Source organism: Plasmodium yoelii (assembly GCF_900002385.2).
Source record: "Plasmodium yoelii strain 17X genome assembly, chromosome: 5".
Classification (NCBI taxonomy): domain Eukaryota; phylum Apicomplexa; class Aconoidasida; order Haemosporida; family Plasmodiidae; genus Plasmodium; species Plasmodium yoelii.
Window position 1 is genome coordinate 366,644 of NC_036177.2, and position 22,803 is coordinate 389,446.

At 21.9% G+C, this 22,803-nt stretch overlaps 6 protein-coding genes across 6 annotated transcripts; 1 reads left to right on the forward strand and 5 right to left on the reverse strand.

The window, feature by feature from the left end:
- Positions 1-452: 452 nt before the first annotated feature.
- PY17X_0506200 (ADP-ribosylation factor, putative) lies at positions 453-1,563 on the reverse strand (the record flags this gene model as incomplete). The annotated part of the gene is made up of 5 exons (XM_719795.1): positions 453-540; positions 680-830; positions 944-1,031; positions 1,169-1,239; positions 1,416-1,563. The coding sequence occupies 5 exons, from the start codon at positions 1,561-1,563 to the stop codon at positions 453-455; spliced, it is 546 nt and encodes a 181-aa protein (XP_724888.1).
- A 2,621-nt stretch (positions 1,564-4,184) lies between these two features.
- On the reverse strand, positions 4,185-5,787 carry PY17X_0506300 (conserved protein, unknown function; the record flags this gene model as incomplete). The annotated part of the gene is made up of 4 exons (XM_022955184.1): positions 4,185-4,279; positions 4,393-4,890; positions 5,048-5,280; positions 5,546-5,787. The coding sequence occupies 4 exons, from the start codon at positions 5,785-5,787 to the stop codon at positions 4,185-4,187; spliced, it is 1,068 nt and encodes a 355-aa protein (XP_022811644.1).
- Positions 5,788-6,515: 728 nt separating this feature from the next.
- Positions 6,516-11,504, reverse strand: PY17X_0506400 (conserved Plasmodium protein, unknown function; the record flags this gene model as incomplete). The annotated part of the gene is made up of 1 exon (XM_722257.2): positions 6,516-11,504. One exon carries the CDS (start codon positions 11,502-11,504, stop codon positions 6,516-6,518), a length of 4,989 nt encoding a protein of 1,662 aa, XP_727350.2.
- A 1,610-nt stretch (positions 11,505-13,114) lies between these two features.
- Positions 13,115-14,869, reverse strand: PY17X_0506500 (conserved Plasmodium protein, unknown function; the record flags this gene model as incomplete). Its single annotated transcript, XM_720239.1, has 1 exon — positions 13,115-14,869. The coding sequence occupies one exon, from the start codon at positions 14,867-14,869 to the stop codon at positions 13,115-13,117; it is 1,755 nt and encodes a 584-aa protein (XP_725332.1).
- A 1,512-nt stretch (positions 14,870-16,381) lies between these two features.
- Positions 16,382-17,871, reverse strand: PY17X_0506600 (apicoplast integral membrane protein, putative; the record flags this gene model as incomplete). The annotated part of the gene is made up of 2 exons (XM_022955186.1): positions 16,382-16,821; positions 16,965-17,871. 2 exons carry the CDS (start codon positions 17,869-17,871, stop codon positions 16,382-16,384), a joined length of 1,347 nt encoding a protein of 448 aa, XP_022811645.1.
- Positions 17,872-19,764: 1,893 nt separating this feature from the next.
- On the forward strand, positions 19,765-22,436 carry PY17X_0506700 (endomembrane protein 70, putative; the record flags this gene model as incomplete). Its single annotated transcript, XM_022955187.1, has 7 exons — positions 19,765-19,827; positions 20,020-20,403; positions 20,594-20,700; positions 20,825-21,703; positions 21,851-21,918; positions 22,013-22,094; positions 22,193-22,436. The coding sequence occupies 7 exons, from the start codon at positions 19,765-19,767 to the stop codon at positions 22,434-22,436; spliced, it is 1,827 nt and encodes a 608-aa protein (XP_022811646.1).
- Between the last annotated feature and the right edge of the window lie 367 nt (positions 22,437-22,803).

Below are 22,803 nucleotides of genomic sequence, written 5' to 3' on the forward strand. Positions count from 1 at the left end.
TGTATTTTTTTCTGCACTCTTCAATGCGTAACAGTTTTATCCATATTTTCTCATTACGTATTGTTTCGTCGCAAAAATAACATTATGAATTTTTTATAAAAAGTTAAAAATCTCAATGTAAAAAATTTCTATAATATTCCTGTACTTGACAAGTATATTGTCGCAAACTCGTCATACATTTATTTATTTCGCTGTATATTTTTCTGGAACATTTTGAGTATTTTCTTTGATATTAATTTTTACACACTTTATTCAGTCAAAATAACTTTTTAATTTAAAATAAATAGGATAATAAATATTTATTAAACACCAAAAATAATGAAGCAATCTCTAATCACTACTCTGCACATTCATATAATATATATACATCCATGCAAAGTATATGTTCATATAATCTTTATTTCTTCGTCTTTTAGTGTTATTCTGTAACATTGTATAGTCATAATATATTTTTATTTGGCATTATTTAAATGCGTGGTTAGCCAATCGAATCCTTCATATAATCCATCTCCCCTTGTAGCGCAGGTTGATTGGATGAACCTACAAAAAAAAAAAAAAAAAAAAAAAAAAACAAATAAAATAAAATAAAAAATAAAATAAAAAAAAATATGTAAAATAATGGCTAGCTGTGCAGGCTGATATTCCTTTTCCCCATTTTTTAAAAACATGGATAACTCACCAATTTCGTTCCCTAATCGTGTTAAGGTGTAATTTTTCAGTGACTTCAGCTGCAGACATAGCATTGGGCAAGTCTTGTTTGTTTGCAAACACTAAAATTATTGCGTCCTTTAATTCTTCTTCGTTTATCATTCTATGAAGTTCTTCACGTGCTGTAATACAAGAAAGTATGGATTTAATAAATTAGCAAAATAAAAAAAAAAAAAAAAAAAAAAAATAGCTAGCTGAATAGCCAAAATTTACTATTTTAATTTATTTCACTAACCATCGTCAATTCTTTCCCTATCATTGCTGTCTACAACAAATATTAGTCCATCTGTGTTAGAGTAGTAGTGTCTCCATAATGGTCGTATCTGGTCGAAAAAAAATGTACGTATGTTTTTCAAAGCGTTGCCAAAATTCAACACACAAGCTAGCAAGCTAACAAGCTAACACGCTAACAAGCTAACAACTTTATGAAATGCACACACACGTATGCAAGCATATGTACCTTGTCTTGTCCTCCAACATCCCATACAGTAAAGGAAATATTTCTAAACTCAACTGTTTCAACATTGAAACCTAAAAGATAAGGAAAGATGTGTCATAAATGTGTCACATTGTTAGTGCATGGGTGTGTAACGGTATAATGAATATGAAAAACAAATGAATATGTCTTTATCTGTTTTTTTTTTTGTTTTTTTTTTGTTTTTTTTTTTGTTTTTTTTTTTTTTTTTTAATTTCATTTATTAACACACCTATAGTAGGAATTGTTGTAACAACTTCTCCTAATTTGACTTTGTATAATATTGTTGTTTTTCCAGCAGCATCTAAGCCCACCATTAAAATTCTAACATCTTTTTTTTGAAACAGTCGATTAAACAATCTACTTACTAATAACCCCATTTTAACTAAAAAGTGAATAAAAATAAAAATAAATTAATATTGAGATACATTTCACACATATTCTTATATATGATAATAAAATAAAATACACATTTTATATGTACAAAAAAATGGATATATATAACACACATATATGCAGAAGCTTTTAACACACATATAATATGGATGAATATAAAGAATTCATTTTACCTTATTTATATATATAATAAATATCTTAAGAAAAATTATTATTTATTTTTCTTTAAATAAAATATTAAAAAAAAATTGTATACTACTTAAAGTTTTGGTAATGTATATAATTTTTAAGTGAAAATGTAGTGTAATGTTATTACAAAATATGAACACAAGTTTTATTTATTATTTTTTTTTCTTTTTTATTCACTTAGTATGGATATATTAAATAGTTGTATATTATATTAACCATATAATGTATTTATTAACATTTAAACTATATTTATTATATACATACATAAAACGTATATGATACACGTTAGTATAATGTTATTTTATTTTCATATTTTTTTTAAGAAAAAGAATTTATTATATATATATTATATTTATATTAATAGTAAAAATATACTTTTCCTTTTTTTCTTCGTTTTCTTTTTCTCTTTTTCTCATTTAATGACTAATAATGCATTATTATTGTTTATTTTTATTTTTATTATTATAATATTTTTTACAATATTTTTTTTTTTTATTTTATTAATTTTTCAAAACAATCTAAATTCCACAAATTCTTTATAAACATATGCAAAACTAAAATTTAGCAAATATGTAATAATAACATAGCATAAAGGGAAATTTTAAAGAAAAACGATAAAATACATTTTTATATATATATACAATAATAATTATTATGTATATGTAATGAATTTTTATTATGTATAAATATATTTATAATTATACGCATATTTTTTTCTATAAGTTTAACACTATTTTTTATTTATTTATTTTGTTTATTGCCTATATATTTTATTTATATAAATATGTATTATATATGTATATGTATATAATATATATATAATATATGCTTTTAATTATTTAGAGAAAAAGAGAATATTGATACAAAAGGGTAATAATGATAAAATAAAAAAATATATAGTGAAATAACGATAAAATAAATATATAGTGAAATAATGATAAAATAAAAAAATATATAGTGAAATAATGATAAAATAAAAAAAAATATATAGTGAAATAATACTATCAAATAAATTGAAAGGGTATCATTTTTAAAACTCGCAAAATTGTGAATAGGAAAAAAACATAAGTTGTAAAATTAGGAAGTTTTTTTATATTAAAAACTTTATTTCAGTGCACAACATTAAACTTTTTTTTATATAATAATACAAATAAAACAAAATTGTGTATATATATCAACTATTAAAAAAATGTATAAACAAACGAGTTCATTTTCCCAACAATTTATTTACATGAAATAATATTTGTATATTATTAAGGAAACAGATTATATATGTGCTATACTTTCATATGAATATATAACGATATACATATATCTATATAATAATACAAAGCTGTTTTACTATTTTTGTTTTTCAAGCAAAATCCGGAAAAATAACCAAACTTTGAAATACTCTATAAAAATATGCTAAATAAAAATGTAAAAAAATAAAATAACAATAATAATAATAATAACAATAATAATAACAATAATAACAATAAATTAAAAACACATAAGTACACAAATGCAATACCAGTTTATTAGGTTTTTACTGGGAATAAAAATTGTACATACATTATACACATATAAGCATGTATTAAAATGTGTGCGTATTATAAACACACAAATTAATGAGCTCTTATTATCATCTATATATAATTATATTGTTTAAGTACACATTTTCTCAATTCCATTGCACATTTTTTTTTTTTTTTTTTTTATAACTTTTCTATACATATAAAATAATACAACAATCTTATTGGTAGGGGCTAAAGTAGTTTATCATTTTTTAAATCCTTAAAAATAATAAATAATCAAATTAATATCTTTAAAATGAAAAATACACATTCTTTTTTTGTTGTAAAAAATAAACACAACCCTTTCTTTAATTTTTATTCCCTTTTAATTATGTACAATTCACATTTTATCCATTAATAATTATGTACAATTCATATTTTATTCATTAATAATTATGTACAATTCATATTTTATTCATTAATAATTATGAACAGTCAGCTATAATCACATTATTTTGGCTGTTTAAATTTTAATTAAAATAAAATCATATTTTATTACATAATATTTGTGCAAATTTCAGTGTCTCTATATTGTACACTTTATTTAAACACTATGCTTACACACACCGGATAAATAAGCATATGTATACTTTTTTTTCAAAAAATATGTAAATTAAAAAAAAAAATAAAAACAAAAAAAAAATACTATAAAAGATATGGCCGTTTATCGTTCCTTTTGCATTAATTTAGGCTGAAAGGAAATAAAATCAACTATGATACATTATATGTATATACTTCGATATTGTGTACTTACAAAACAGCAGTTAACAAAATATCGAATCTGCTCATCACTTTATTTTAAAGTCTTTTTAGGGAAATATACAACTTTTTCCATGTACACAAATTATATATAAGCGTTGCTAAAATTTATATCTTTTATTTTCTTTTAATTTCCTTTGTTCGCGAAGCATAATGAGGTATTCTTCTTTAATGACATCTCTAAAGTCTTCTATACCTATGGACGGTAAGGGGCAGAAAAATAAAGTGTATAGCAAAGCAAGCGGTAAAATAAAGACCAGACCAAATGACGAAGAAATGATGACGAAATGCGCACGGCTTGCTTCTCACCTTCTTCGAAAGCCTTAATAACAGCTAGCCGAGTTGGCACATGCACATTTTGGTGAACAAGTTTTCGAAACTCTTTATTTTCAGGTGTTAAGGCACATAAATTCTCCCATTCTAAATTAACATCATATACATAATAATTATACTTATCATTGTAAACACATTCTGTCATTATCTGCATCATTTGATATTCATCATATTGGGGAAATAACCCAGGGGCACATTCACCTCCATATTTTTCTTGTAATATTTTATTTTCTTTTAATATTTTACACTTTGTCCAAAATGGGGGTGGTAATCTATATTGTAAGGTTCGACCTCTTGCATAAAAAATTTTTATTTGAGTATGTATATTTGCTTGCAAAAATATTTCAAATAATGGCATTTTAACATCCAGTTTTAAATTTACTATTTTAACTTTTCTTCCGAATTTTTCTTTCACCTTGCTAATCAAGCTCTCCATTTTTTCTTTATCATTTTCCATGAGTTTACAATATGCGCCTAAATTGGGATAAAGAAGTTAAGAAAATTTTTACATGCTTATACTTCCCATATATATGAAATGAAATATATATACATATACGAAATATATACATATACGAAATATATACATACACGAAATATACGATGCAAATACGACCACTCAATAATATCTAACCCATTTTGGGGGTAACGAAATATAAAATATTTTTTTGCTTATTTTTTTGAATTTCATAGTTGCAATGATTTATTAAACGAGTTTGCCGCATTATATCCAATACTTTTTCTCGACTTTCATGAGTCAATTTATAATCATCCATTTCCCTTTTTTCATCTTCGTTTTTATTTCGTATTTCTTCTTTTATAATTAAATCTTCCCATGTTTCAACTGGTGGGAGAGGAGGAATATATCTGAGAAAGATTAAAAAAATTATATAATAAATAGATATATAAAAAAAAAAAAAAAAATATACCCACATATAAATAATGTGAGCTCGAAAGTATTTAAATACAACTTGATATGGGAAGGTCTTATCATTTCTTTGGGTAGTGCCACTTATTCCGTTCCATATACCTTCCATTTTGTTGCTTTCATTTTAGCTTCCATTTTAGCTTTCATTTTAGCTTCCATTTTAGCTTCCATTTTAGCTTTCATTTTATTTGATGTTTTGCCTACTCGTCATCCGTGAAATATTTGTAATCATCCAACTCCTCTGTCGCTTTTAGAAAAAACGAAAACTTTTTAAAATTATTGATAGGCTGATTAAGACTGTATATTTTCCTAATAATGGGCTTGGACGGATATTTCACATTCTTATATGAGATACATTTTTTAACATAATTTTCACAGAATGGTATAAAACATATAAAAATCAGTAACAACTTTTTTATATATACATATTTCGAATAATTTAGCATTATAAATATGTATATGTATATATATATGTGTACTGTACATACAAATATCGTATAACCACTGCTTATAATTATACGCTCACTATAATTCTACTATTATGGAAAAATTGAAAGGCTAAAGGTTTATTTTTTCATTTTAATATGGGGCCAATATTTATTATGTAAATGAAAAGTTAATTTCCCCCAAGTGCTTAAGCATACATACATATGCATAATAATTGTTAGCTACTTGAACAAATTTGATAAAAAAAATATATACCAAAACAAGGAGAAAAAAAATTATATTCATCAAATTGTGATAAAATATGTATCAATTAATTTTTCTTATTCTTTTAATTATCTCTTTTTAAAATTATTTATTATTCTTATTAGTTCATTTATATAATTGAAATATTTACATTCATGGCTAGAAAAAAAAAAAAAAAAAAAAACAGCCAAAATGCACTATTAACATGAACAGTTCATATTTTTTTTAACCATTAAAACTGCATAAATTCGCTAGTGTGTAGATATAAAAGTATTTGTATATATAGTAACACAGTTATATATACACCTCCTGATAGCAAAAGTTAAATGAGTTTTTGAAAGAATATGAATAAGAATAAATTATTCTTAGAAAAATAAAAAATAACTAATAAAATACGTGCAAGAACTAGCCAAAAATATAAATAAATACAAATTCACACAAAAGAAATAAAGAAATAAAGAAATAAAGAAAGAAATAAGTGTTATCATTTCTGTGCTCTATGTAATCTCAAATTGATCAACAAGTTTTTAAAATAGTCCGAGGAATTTTGCTTGATCAAATCTGAAACAATAGTTTGAAAATCGAACATATTTGAGTTATCCAGATTTTGCAATAACAATATGAACTGTTTAGTTGGCTCGATATTTACTAATTCATTAAAGCTCGTATTTTCGCTTATATTATTAAAAATATTTTTTTGTAAAAGGAAATAATTTTTGCATATTTTAATAAATGCGGATGTAAAAATATTTAAAAATGAATTAACTTCTTGTGGATCATTTTTAGTAAATATACTCATTTCTCCAATGTATATATCTATATTATTTTCGTCATGTTGAGTAAATAAAATATTCATATTGTTCATATTTTTTTTTTCATTCATATTTTGTTGTAATGTTAACATTGGAGGGTTATATAATAAAAACCCTTGTAAAATTATTTTCATAATTTGTAATAAAATAAAAAAGCTAGTTGAAGAATTAAATGTTGGCAATACACATATTGAATCAGACAAATCAATAAGACATAATAAACATTGTTTAGTAATATTGCAATCATAACTATTTAAAAGATATTCGAATGTTGGTAATACATAATTGAATAAACCTATTTTATCACTATTAAATAAATAATAATAAAAATATATTTTATTTTTATCTCCAAAATTTTCTTTAATTATATTGGAATTATTATTATGACCAGAATTTGTAGACACAATTAGCTCATTAGGTATTATAAATAAATTTTTGCATATTTTTAAAAAATTCAAAATATATTTTTTATTTTTATATAACATATCATAATACATTGAATATTCTTCTTCCCTAATATCTGTTTCATTGCTTAAATGTAAATTCACTTTTTTAATAAATTCATCTTGTTGTTTAAAATAATTATATTTTTTTTCAAAAAAAACCAAAAATATTTTAGTGAACCAATCAATTATTAACTCGTTCATATTTTTATTCATAATTAAATGTTTTATTTTTTGACTCAAAAATAAATAAATTGATAGTATATTATAATTAACATAAACATATGGATTATGTTGTAAGCCTAAAGATAAAATATCATTAAAGATATTTAATATATGATTATTAATAAATATAAATTCTTCCTCTATATATATTTTTATGATATTGCATACATTTTCATGTAATGATACAAAATTCAATTTCCCAAATCTTTTCAAATTGGCATGGTTGCTATTGGCATGGTTATTATTATCACGATTGCTATTGGCGTGGTTGCTATTGGCGTGGTTATTACTACTAGTTTTTGTCCGATTCTTTACTTGGCCATTTGAAAATGATGCAGCTTTTTTACCATTTTTATATTGGTTTTTATATGTAATAATTAATTCTCTTTCTTTTTTTCCCAAATAAAAATAATTGATATTTAAATAAAATGTTGGGCATGTATCAAAAATTAAACTGTTTATATTGTTATGTATAAATTCATTATATATAGATAATATAGCTATTGAATTAGCAAATAAATCAATAGAAAATTTTAAGATTGGGTTTTCATTTATTAATAATATATTATTATTTGCTAATTTATAAATTATATCACTATTTAGTTCTAGATTTCCATAATTTGGACAATTTGATAATTTTATCATATTTTTTTTGCTAATTTTTTTTTCAATTTTTTTATAAGAAAATTGTGAAAAAAAATCTTGTACTATTTTATATGTATCAAATAAGTATTCTACTTTAGTTAATGAATTTTTATCTGTGTATAAAAAATTGTAAAGATTTTGAAAGTTAGTAACTTGTTTATTCAAATTGTTTAAAAATTCGATTGATCCATTCATTATAATTTGAATATATTCAATGTTATCATTTATATTATCAACATTAAGTGATGATATTAACACAAGAATAAAAATCGAAAATTCTTTATTATGTTTAAATGTAGATGTAGAAAAAATCGATTCATTTTCTGATCCCATAGATGTAATAGATTTCTTACACTCAAGAAATGTTTTCAAAATGTTATGAATCACATCATTAGTTAAATGGTTTTTTAAATTTTCAATAATCGATGAAAATATAGAAAAATAATTTTTTTTTAATTCAAAACTAATGTTGTTATCATTTTGCAAAATAATTTTAAATAAATTTTCCATCATAAAAAATGCATATTCTTTTGTATAATTTAATATATATGAATTTTCTGAAATAAATTCTAATCTTTTTATTTCAAACATAATCAAATTTTTTGATATACTTATAAAATTTATAAAATCATTTTCAGATATTTTTTTATAACATGTTAATAAATTATTTATACAATTATTGTCTATTTCATAATATGGAGATGATTTATATTTATTTATGCATTTTATAATATGCAAAACTAAATTAATACGATTTTTTTCTTCTCTCAAAATTTTTATATCTTCACTTTCGCCACCATCTAGTTTATTCTCACCACCATCTAGTTTATTTTCAAAATTTATTTTGTTTCCATTTTTGTCTCCACCCATTTTATTCAATTTTATTTTTTCATTTTCCCTCTCAAAAGTTACCAATTTATCTATTTCATGATCAATACAATTTAACATATTATTTTTATTTTGAACATACTGATTCTTTGCCCAATTTTCATTATTAGAATCTGTTGTAGATGTAGAAAGTTGATACGAAATGATATCCTCATGAATTTTATGATTTGCTTCCATTATTATATTTTTACAATCTTTTAATGTATTAATTAAAAATGTTAACATTTCATAATACATTTCCAACAAGGAATAAATAAAATAATCTTTACATTTATTCGTTTCTTTAAATAAATTATCAACATTTATATTATTATAAAATTTAAATAAATCAGAAAATACGTTAATTGCTATTTGATACACTTCATGATTCATACTTATTATCGTTTTCATAAGTAAACATATCCGCTGTCTTAATATATTATTGAATGATGTGTTATTATCTTTTGTCATAATATTTGAGCATGTTTCAAATTGAAAATTAATATCATCATTATTTATTTCATGGATAGCATATTTATAATATGCATCAAACCAGTCTTCATTATATTCAGTTATATAACTATTAAAAAAATGTAACATAAATTTTTTATTTAAAGAATTTGAATCTTTATATGTTGGTATTTTTATATATCTTATATACATAAGAATAAATAATTTTTTTAAATCTTCAATAGATATTATAAATAAATTTTGATTATATTTCTTTGCATTATCATCATCTAATAATGCATTTTTTTCTAACTTGTAAATATTATTTTGTTCATTTTGAATTTGATCAAGTTGATTATTTTTTACAAAAATTAAATCTCGATTTTTTTCAAAAATATTTTTACATATAATTAAAATGTTAATTAATATATTAACATTTGGATGATGTATATTTTTAAATATACTAATCATATAAATATTTATACATTTTATTTGATTTTCTTTTTTGTGTATATAGTTAGATATTGGAATAGCTGATAAACTCATAATCATATTAATATACACATTTTCAAAATTGTAATGTTTTATATCATAATAATTTAAATCTATATTAAAAAAGTTTTCTAAAAAATTCATAAGTTCATTTTCATTAATTTGGAAAAATGTTTTATTATTTATTTTAGATACACCTTCTATTATGTTTGAAAATGTTGTTAATATTATTTCTTGTAAATTTGAATCACTAACAAAATTATTAATACATTTATTTAAATTTGAAAATTCGATTGATTCCATATTCTGGCCTTGCCTATATATATAACGTGTATATAAACAGTTGAACCCATCAGGACTCAGAAAAGTTATATTCTCACTATTTTCACTATTTTCACTATTTCCACTATTTTCATTATTTACACTATTTTCATTATTTACACTATTTTCATTATTTACACTATTTACACTATTTTCATTGCGAAGCGGCATAACTAAAACATTTAGTAAAAAATTAATAGGTGAAATATATGAACTGGTAAAAAATAAATAAATTGGAGAAAAAAAGGATAGTTCCTTAATACATTCCATTAATAAAATAAATTCATTTTTTTTTTTTAATAAAATAAAATAATAAAAACATGTATAAATAAAATTAAAAAATTCATTTATATCATTTATTATTATTGTTCTAAATGTGTTAAATTGGTGTCTTGTTAATATATTTGTAAAACTATCATTAGTTATTGTATAAAATATTTCTTTTAAAAAATTTATACTAATGTGTAATAATGCACTAAAATATTCATTTTTGTTTTTTACTTCATTTTCTTGTTTAAAAAACATTTCATAAATTTTTTGTCTTAACTCCATTGGATCTTGATTTTTCCCTGGTAATGCAATATATTCCATTTTTTTTTTCAAAAAAATAACAATAAAATATAAAATAAAATTATATAAATATCGAAAATATGTATAATCATTATACATACATATTATGCTTAATATTTGTGAATATTTATTTTTTGTTGAATTTGAATATGAACGAATCAAATAACAATCTGAACAGTTCATAAAATTTGACATCAAATAATTATTATTTTCATTTATAAATATTTCCATTAATTTTTTTTTAAATAACTCTAAAGATTTCTCTTTTATATTTAATATGTCCATATTTATAGAATGGTTAAACTCTAGTGATAAACCAAATAAAACATTAATGAAATTGTTTCGAATATTTATTTTGTCACCATAATTGTAATTATTGTAATATTTTTCTATTAACTTGTTCATATAACAAAATGATAAAAATGTTATATTTTCAATAAAATCTCCTGACTCACTATTTTGACCTCCACCCCTATTCCGAATTGAGTCCGAATTAACAAAATAAAAACATCCATAAAGTTCTAGAGAATCACCATTTTTACAATCATTTATATATTTAATACTTAAAGCGTCATTATTAAAATAGTTCATAAATATTTCACCCAACTCTTTACTTTTATTCATAATATGAACCATATCACTAGCCATCTTTCCTCAATATATATATATATGTTATGTCACAGAAAAATCTGCAACACTTTAAAATTGAAATTGAAAAACTTGGTTCCAAATTCTCCTAATTACAAATGTTTTCCTGAAAAATTATGTAAAAAGTTATGAACAGTTCATAAAAAAAAAAAAAAAAAAAAAAAAACGCTATCTGTGTGGTACATACTAACTTACAATATCTTAAATAAAATAATAAACTTGAAAAACAAAAAATAATATTTGTATAAATTATTACTATTCAACCATGCAGATTAATTAAATACTATTACTATTATTATTTTAACGGTTCGCAAAAAAAAATCATGTATATATATATATATATATATATATATATAATGAAGCGTAAATTCCCCTTAATTATAGTGTGCCAATATATGACAAGCCAAAAATGAAATGTTTTTTTTCACGTTAATGCAGCTAACTTTAAAAAAAAAAAAAAAAAAAAAAAAAAAAAAAAAAAAAAATATTTTTGAAATGGCATAAAACGTGAGTAATAAATGTGGGATAAAACGTGGCATAAAACGTGAGGAATAAAACGTGAAGAATAAAACGTGGCATAAAACGTGGGATAAAACGCGGGATAAAACGCGGGATAAAACGCGGGATAAAACGCGGGATAAAACGCGGGATAAAACGCGTATTATAACATGTACAAATATGAATAAATTTATTTTGAAAAGCTGGCTATACCCATGCATATTTCGTAAGTGTTATATACATATGTAAATATTGCCTGTGCATATTGTTGACAATATTACATGTACAAGCAAGGTATTTTTGGCTACAAAATTGGATAATGTGAATACAGTTTGTTATATATAATATATATACATACACGTTGTTATATATATCATACACGTTGTTATATACCATTTGTGTACCCACGCATTGTGTATATTATGCCAATATATGTGGGACCAATTCAACACTTTTCGCATACCCTCGAAAATATAATTGGCATTATTATTATTTTTAAAAAAAACTTAAAATTTTTTTTAATTAAAAAAATAAATGTACATAAAAAATATGTATTTTACATGCATCGTGCATACAATATATTTATATGTCCAATGGATGCATTAACTGTTCATTTTTAAAACTTGCATATATCAATTTTTATAGCTTTGATAAAAATAGACCAACATAAGAAATGCATTTTAACGAAAGGTACACAAATATACACACACAATGCAAGCAAAACGATTTCGTATTCCTTCTGTTTATTCTTTTGTTTTAGCATTTCATAGGACTAGCGAATAAAAAACGTTATGCTAAAATGTTGCAAAACGTTATGCTAAAATGTTGCAAAACGTTATGCTAAAATGTTGCATTGTTTTATGATTAAAATATAAATAATAATTAATAACGTTGAATTATAATCGGATATAATGATAAATGTAAAGAAACACATATTATCCAAGTTTTACATAAACAAAAAAAAAAAAAAAAAAAAAATTACACAAATATAATATGGCGAGTTTCCAATTACTACCTAGTTACGAGATTAAAAAATAAAAAAAAATTATTTAAATAAGAAAAATGTGGTAATAACTGTATTTATTTTTTTAAACCAACTAGCTATATACTTCTTATATTATTTTAGTTTTATTCTCCATTAATTTTTTTTTTTTTTCCCTAGCTATTCTTTTAGCACGTTCTAAAGGAGTTTCTTCAATTGTCGTTGGCGCATCTGTACTACCAGACTTATTTTGTGCATCTTGTTTACCTGAAACCAAGTTATTTGCATTGTGATTAATTTCATTATTTTTTTCACGATCTTCCAAATTATCTGTTTTAACATAATTAGTCTTATCAATTTCTTTATTTTGGGTATCTATATTAAAAAAATCCTCTTCATAAACATCCTGAGAAAATATATTTTCTTCCGAATCTTTTTTATTCTTGTTCATATTATTATTTACATCAATATTTGTTTTATTCTCTGACATTGAATTTTCGGTTTTGTTAAAATGTTCATCATGTCCTATATCATTTTCATCTTGTATTAATGAAAAATTATTTACAAATTTAGTATTATATACTTTTTTAAAATTAAAAATATTAATATTTTCATCCATTTTATGGTTTTTAAAAGTGTTATTACATATAGGATGTGTTGATTTATATTTATAAATAAGATATGAACGATAATGTTCATATACTTCTTTTTTTTGTGTTAAATTTTGTATTTTATTTAAAACATCATGTATATTATATTTTCTTCTAATTGTTTTATAAATATCAGCTAAATTATTTTTTTCATCATTTATTAATAAAACATTATGTATAGAAAAATATAATTTTGATGTTACTTCATTTATTAGATTCATAAATAAATTAAAACTCGTTCTTAGATGTTTTCTTTTATATTGTTTAACAGTTTGTATTAGTTTAACATATTTATATTCGATTCTATTTATTTTCATATTTAATTTTTCACGTTCAATTATAAAATGTGTATCAAGTTCACCTATTTTGTTATTATCGTTAAACATATATTCATTTTTATCATCATTTGGTGATTCATTATTATTAAATTCAAATTCATCCTCTTCTGATTCATTTAATTTAGACATTTTGTCTACTGTAACTTCTTTTAGATAATTAAAACAGTTACCCTTGTTATAAATATCAACTAGCTTTTTTTTTATATTCAATAAGTTATTTTTTTTATTAATTATTGGTATAGTTGTATTTTTATGTACATTTTCAAGATTATTATTTTTAAAAAATATGTCTATATCATGCACAATTAAATATTTTTCAAATTTTTTATTTTTAAATAATTCTTCAATAATCAAATTTTTATATTCATTACAAAAAGAATCTAAAACTTTTTTAATAGCATTAGTGTAACGTTCTTCAGTATAGTCTATTTTTCTTTTCTTTTTTTTTAAATTCAAATAAATATACATATCCCATAATTCATCTTTTTCATCTATAAGTTGTTTAATTTTATTTTTTTCATCTTGTACATATTTTTTTAGTTCATCATCATCATCATCATCGCTATATTTTTCTTCAAATTCGTCCTGACCCATCATATTATAATTATCATCATTATAACTATCTCTTTTTTCACTTTTTCTTTTTTTATTAATATCGTTATTAATCTGTTTTAGTGCGGCTTCATTGAATATATTTTTTAATTGAAAAGTTATAGTTTTTTTTTTTTTTTTTTCATTTTGTTCATTTTTTTCAAGCTCATCCACATATTCATCTCCATAACCTTCTTCGTTAAAATTCACTTCATTATTTCCAATATCTTCATTTAAATTATTTTCATGTGGAATTTCTTCACCTTTATTTTCATATATATCATCATCACTAAAATTTAAACTCATTCTATTATTCTGATGTGTTTATTTTGTTTGCTTTGTTTGTTTTGTTTATTTTGCTTATTTTGTTTGCTTTGCTTATTTTGTTTGCTTTGCTTATTTTGTTTGCTTTGTTTGCTTTGCTTATTTTTTTTATTTTTTTTTTTTATTTTTTTTTTTTTTTTTAGCTAGCTATTATTGCTAGTTTGGCTTGTTGTGCTTTTCTCTCTTATTTTTTCAAAAAAATTCAAACTCTTTTTTTTAATAAAATGTGTAGATAAAATAGAGTCATAAAGAGGAAGAATATCACAATTAAATCAGAGGGAAATAGAATATGAGAAAAAAAGATAAAATACGGGAACAATAAATGAGTGAAATATCTTTTCCAAAATAAAATAAAATAAAATGTTATATGCAATGAAAATTAGTGTGCATTCAAATTAAAAATTATAGTTTAAAAATGATAGTTTAAAAATGATATTTAAAAATAAAATTAAAAAAATGGAAACCTATAAATATATATGCATGAGACGTGGACAAAATTCAAGAAAAATTATATTATATATCCATATTATTTTACAAAATGTTTTAGGAAAAAAAATATATTACATGTATGCATACACACATATGTATCATAACTCTCTTACAATTTTCCCGCCATATAAAATTTTTGCTAACTCAAAAAAATATCACATAATATCGAACATAATAATAATTAAGATAAATTTTATTAATATGAAATTTTAAAAATACAAAAAAAAATGAAACATTCTTTAAATGCTTAAATTAAATTATATCGCCTTTATTTTTTCCACCTTTTTTTTTATAATTTTTCTAAAAAATATTCACATATTTACACGGCTGTTATGCCATCGGTTTGTATGCTGAATAGGCACAAATAAAAAGTAAAAGTAAAAGTAAAAATAAAAGTAAAAAAAAGCTAGCTATTTGGTAATATTCCTCGTTTAACTTTTCTCACTATCCTAAACAAATATAGGGTAACACAAATAACGAATTGCTTGTAAACACTTAAGATCTTTTTTAACGTTAAAATATTTTGTTGACAAAAAAATGCAGTATCAAAAAACAAAAAGAAATGTAATAAAAAGGAAATAATAAAAAGGAAATAATAAAAAGGAATATGATAAAAAACGTACATGTATTGTTCAATGCACACACCAGTCTTCATGTACATGCGATTAAAACTTGTAGAAAAAAAAAAAATAAAACATATATATGGATTAAAAAATAAATTATTCATGTATATATTATTTACAAATTAAAAAAAAATATCAATATACCTTTTGAAAAGGCATATTTTTATATTAAATAAAAAATTTGGCAACAAATTAAAAATATATATATTGCTCTGTGTGCATGGAAATGCGAGCATTTTCAAAGTGGAGAAATGAACAGTGAATATATAAATGTACATTGAATAACTAGCGAATGAATAGATCCTCCTCGTATCTCCTCAAATAGCTACTACTCATAAAACTTTGCAAAAAATTGTCTTGGAATTCGGGGCTCGATACAATTTTAGAATTTTCTCAAAAAGTAAAAATCAATTTTATTGGACACAATTTTTAGCATTAAAAGAGCAAATGAAAAAGAAGATACATATATGCCAGCAAATGATAAATTGTTTAAATAAAAATAAATCGAATGAACTATATATATATAAAATAATGAATTAATTGGTGATATAATATCCAATAAATATTTATATCTATGTAAGTATAATGCAACTTCATATATTTTATTATTTCCCAAATATAATTTTTTCAAAAAACTATATTGATTTAATAAGTTGACATAAAAATCCATCTTTTTCTTTTCCTTTATTTCTTTAAGTATTTCATCTTTATTAAAAAATTGTTCGTCTGTCCATTTTTTCACAAAAGATAAATTGTTTTGAAAAATCAATCGGGTATAAATAAAAAATAGCTGAGTAAGGGCAGCCCAACCGAGGATTTTACCTGAACAATTAAGGTAAAAAAATGGTAAAATCAGAAAAATGCATGACCATGTTAAGGTGAAAAATATATGACAGCTGGAAAACGATAAAAAAATAAAAATCAAAATAAACACTAAGCTACAAAAATTGGAATATTTTTATTACTTTTTTTTGACCCAAGCAAATGGAAACTACCCCAATTAGCTTGGACGAGGAGATAAGGGAAAAGAGAAATGTAAGAGAAAAAAAGAATATGAACTAAATTATTTACAAGATAAAATTTTTTTGAAAAGAAATCGTATGAATTAAGAATAAATATAAGTCTAAGAATACAAAATTTGTAGAAAAAAAAAAATAGAGTAGATAAAGTGTGTATTTTAACGAGTTTTTCTGTTTTCGTATTTTGAAATTCTCCAATAAATGCGTATCTTTTTTTAAAAAAGGCATATAAATAATTGGCTTTAAAACAAAATAAAGTAAAAAATAAAAATAATATATTAACTGAATTATAGCTTATCATTTTAGACAAATGTGTTGGCTTGTTAAAAAATGAAATTTTATTAATATACTCTTGTATATAGCTATTAGAATATCTATCTTTTAAATAATTAAATGATATATTATAATAATTTTTAAATTGATTATAATAAACTACTGAATCATCTTTTAATTTATTAGACACTATTATGTAATATTTTTTTGCATCATTATATTTATATAAAAGTAATTCTTTTGTTTTGGCTTTAACCCTTTCGATATCTTCTTTATTTATATTTAATTTATATTTACTGATAAAATTTTTTATTTTTTTTAATTTGCTTAAATCATATTTATCTGAATCATTTTCATTCATATATTTATTTCTTAGCATATCATTGTTCATATTATTTTCGAAGTTATGCATATTTATATGCATATACATTTTCTTCCTCATATGTTTATTACCATCTTTATAATATATTGGTAAATCAGAAACTATTTCAAAATTTCGATTTTTTATAACATTTAAACATATTACATTTTTAATTAACCCTACAATAATTAAATACCCCACAAATTTTATTTTCTTCATATTTTTTTTTCTATATATTCAAAAAAATTATTATTAACCTTGAATAAAATTTTAAAAAAATCTTCAAAATATTTCCACCACGTTGTTAAACAAATTTCCCCGTTTTCCACACTTCAATATGTAAAAAAAAAAAAAAAAAAAAGACACATTAATGTGAATATATAATTTTAGCTAGCTAATTTAATATCCTATCATACAAACTTTGTTAATAAAAATAATAGCGTATCAATTCGATCTGAGTTTTATAGTTCAATGGAACTTCTTTTCTTTATTTTGTCATGGCATTTCACAAACAATATTTCGTTTATTATGTTTTCTCAAAAGAAGCTAATGCGCATAGTTAAGCGAAATAGCAAAATAGCGAAGTAGCGAAATAGCGAAATGGCGAAAAGCTATTTCATCATAAAAAAAAAAAATTAATAAATTTTATGAACATGTTAATAAAAGTTTTCTTACGCTTTTGCATGTACTTTTTTATATTTATTCATATATTTGTCTATCATTAGTAGCTTTCTTTTTCTTGTTTTTTTATTATATTATTTTATAGAATGTGTGAAATTGCTTGCTTATTCTTGTCATCCTAATATATTTATATGTACTTTTATTTTAGATAGCCAATTATATATTGTGCATATATATATTTTTTACTAATTTATATAATTATATCTTTGTGTGTGCATATATCAAATAAAGGCAATTGGCTTCATTCTTATATTCCCTTTTTAGCTATTCGTTGTAAGGTTGCATAGTTTTAATCAGAGAGTTTAAATTGGGAAGTAGCCAGAAATAAAAAATAAAAAATAAATGGAAAAATAAACGACAAAATAAACGACAAAATAAACGACAAAATAAACGACAATATTATGAATGACAATATTATGAATGACAAAATATTATAATTCTAAAGATTTGGGGTAAACCCAGAAAATGTGTAAGCCACTGAATATATGTTTATTTTAACTTACACTAAGCCCTTTCCCTTTTTGGTTTTCCAATTAGTATAATATACATAAAAATGTATATACCCAATGGGAAATAAAATATATTTATAAAATTCAAAATGATAAACAATATAAATTCTTAATATTATATATAAATAGGAAAGGCTTAAAAAATGGAAACGTATTTGGCAAGGGGAAAATTAAAATAAAAAGAATAACCAAATAAAAAATGTATAAACTTGAATAAATAATAAGTGAATAGATAAATGAATATTACATAAATAATATACATATGAGAATGCTTAAAAAAAACACGAAAAAAATAATGAATTGCATAATTAAAAGGAATAAATAAAAAAATATATACATATATTTATGTATATATAGCCTTATGGTAATAGTTTTTTTTTTACTGGAAATGTATATATTATTTATTGCCCATATAAATTCCTAATATTTTTGGTTATTATTTATTTGTAGTGTTCTAAACAGTATTACATTATTTTATTATTATTTTATTATTATTTTTTTTTTTTTTTTTACTCTACAATTTTTATATATTATATTTAATTTATTTTTCATAACTACCATTCATTATCACTTTTTTTATAATCATCATTTTATTCAAATAAATTGTATATATTTATTATTTTATCATTAATTTTATTTATTTATGATTATTTTATTTATCTATGATTATTTTATTTATCATATTTTTCCATTAACATTTTTCTATTTGTTTATATATTACTACCTTTACTATGTGTTTGTATTCCTTTTATTTTGGTTACACCCTAAATTAATGTAAAATTTTTATAATACTGAGCTTGTGCATAAATAAATAAATATTATATGTACACATACTATGTGTACATGTTAAAATAAACATAGGTTGTATTCTTATAAATTTTATCAACAATAATGTTCTTATTTATTCCTATATTCCTATAAAATGCTGTATCGATTTCTTTGGATTTTTTTTTTTTTTTTCCTTTCAACTTTTTTTGTGAAAAATGTAAACTCCTATCTTCCTGGGATGAGCCCCACGGTAAGCGAAAGACAAAGAGACTATCTATATCAAAAAAAAAAAAAAAAAAAAAAAAAAAATACCAAAAAATTCAACCGAGTGAAAGTGCATGCCTGTGTGAAAATGTAATACATGAATATGTCGAATATACATGAGGTGTTTATTTCTTTTATTTGAAAGGCATATAAAGAAGGAGATAAAGTTGTTATTAATATAAAAAATTTATATAGTAGACGAGGAATTACGAGTTTAAATTATTTTTCATTTCATCTATGTTCCTCAAAAGATAATAACAAAAAAGAAGAAAGAGCACCAAACATTTTTAAAATAATATCAGGGGATATATTATATAATTCATTTATAGAAACTAATTTTAAACAAAATAAAACATGTGCAAATTATTGCGAAATATTAATAAACGATGATACTTATAATAAATATAAATATTTAATTCTATACAATTATAATATTATATATACCACTGATAATGTTGATATATTTCGAGAGGACCCCAAACGGAAAGGCCTATACTACTCAGGAATCCCCATTGGATTCATAAAAGATGTACGGAAAAAAAAATGAAAAAAAAATGAAAAAAAATGGAAAAAAAAAATGGAAAAAAAATGAAAAAAAAAATGGAAAAAAAAAAATGGAAAAAAAAATGGAAAAAAAAAATGAAAAAAAAAATGGAAAAAATGAAAACGCCGATTTTATCTCCCATGCCGACTATACACATTCTCGAATTTGTTTACAGGGAAAATACCATCTCTACAACTATTACAAAATAAAAATTTTATACAATACTGCAAAGCCAAACTCGGATTCGCATTACATAGTTGGGTTTGAAGTGAGTCCAGAAAGGTAAGGAGAAACGAAAAAATGACGAAAAAATAACGAAAAAATGATAAAAAAAATGATAAAAAATGATAAAAAATGATAAAAAATGATAAAAATGATAAACTGTGCCCTTTTACTCTTCGCACAGCCGAGACTTCCAAAATGACAATACATGTACTAATGACGAAACAAGTTTTATAATGGAAAAAAATAAAAAAGTTATATTTAAATATGATATCATATATGAAAAAAGTGACAATTCTTATCAGCATAGATCTGAGCATTATTATCGAAATCTTAATGACCAAAGCATTATACATTGGTTTTCAATTATAAACAGTATAATATTAATTATTTTATTATCTGGTTTTATAAGTACAATATTAATAAAAACATTACATAAAGATATAAATAAATATAATAGAATCAATACAAATATATTTGAAACAGATGACTTAGATGATAGAGGCTGGAAATTAGTTCATGGCGATGTTTTTAGAAAACCACGAAATTCTACATTTTTTTCAGCTTTTATTGGTGTGGGTATACAAATTATATGTATGATCATTGTTTGTGCTATTATATCATTCATAGGAATATATAAATATAAGCAAAGATATAGATATGTACAAATCATGTTTTTTATCTGGGTATTTATTAGTAGTATATCTGGATATGCATCATCAAGATTATATAAATTATTCAAAAGTAAACATGTCAAATTAACGGTTTTTAGAACATCATTGATATATCCATTTATTTTATTTCTTATTTTTTTTCTTATTAATATTGTATTAAAATATGAAAATTCTAATACTGCAATATCTTTTAGTTCTTTGATATTTGTTTGTATACTTTGGTTTGGCATATCTATTCCTTTAATATGTCTTGGATCATATATTGGGAATAAAAAAAAACCCACTGAATTACCTGTTCGTGTTAATAATATTCCAAGACATATTCCAAAACAACCTTTTTTTAATTCTTTTTTTGTTTCCTCCATTCTGGTTGGACTCGTTTTGTTTGCGTAAGCCACAAGAGACCAAAGAAAAAAAAAAAAAAAAAAAAAAAAAAAAAAAAAAAAAAAAAAAAAAAAAAAAAAAAAAAAGGGAAAAAAAAAAAAAAAAAAAAAAAAAAATGGGAAAAAACATTCACATTTATTCCACTTTTTCAGGACGATGTACACCGAGTTGTTCTTTCTGTTTACTTCCTTGTGGAAAAGAAATATGTACTACTTAGTTGGTAAGAAAAAAAATAAAAAATAAAAAAAAAAATAACCACTACGCGAATGAGCATAGTGAACTCATGAAATTATGCAATTTTTTATCTTTTATAGGCTTCTTATTTTTAGTAATATTCCTCTTAGGATTGCTAAGTGCACAATTATCAATAGCCATAACATATTATACATTATCTTGGTATGTTACCATAGTTATCTTTTATATATTAAAAGTTTATACCCCAGTTTTGCATAGTATGTGTATATTTTTTTTTTTTTTTTTTTTTTTTTTTTCAGTGAGGATTACAATTGGTGGTGGAAATCGTTTTTTGCCCCAGGATCTTCAGGAATATTTTTATTTTTATATTCAATTTATTATTTTTTTTCTAAATTAAGTATATACACTTTTTCAGAAACTTTTATTTATTTTGCATATTCATTTATTATGTCTTATACTTGTTTTATATATACTGGCACAGCAGGGTTTTTAGCTTCTTTTATTTTTCTAAAAAAAATATATTCATCTATTAAAATTGATTAAATTGATTAATTGATTAATTGATTAAATTGATTAAATTGATTAATTGATTAAATTGATTAAATTGTTTATATAATGTTTGTTTCACAAAAAAAAAAAAAAAAAAAAAAAATTACAATACTCTTTATTTTTCATTCATTACATATCCATATAACTACTAGTATATTTATTTTGTTGTATATATATTATTTTTATTTCTTTAATTTTTTTCAACTCAATATTATAATTTTTACTAACTTCTTTAGTTTTAACTTCTCATTTTTACATACTCGTTTTATTATTGTTGACAAATATTTAATTGACAAGGGTTCAGGGTTTAGACATTTAAAAAAAAAGAAATGTAATTATGAAAAATGGGGAAAAAAAAAGA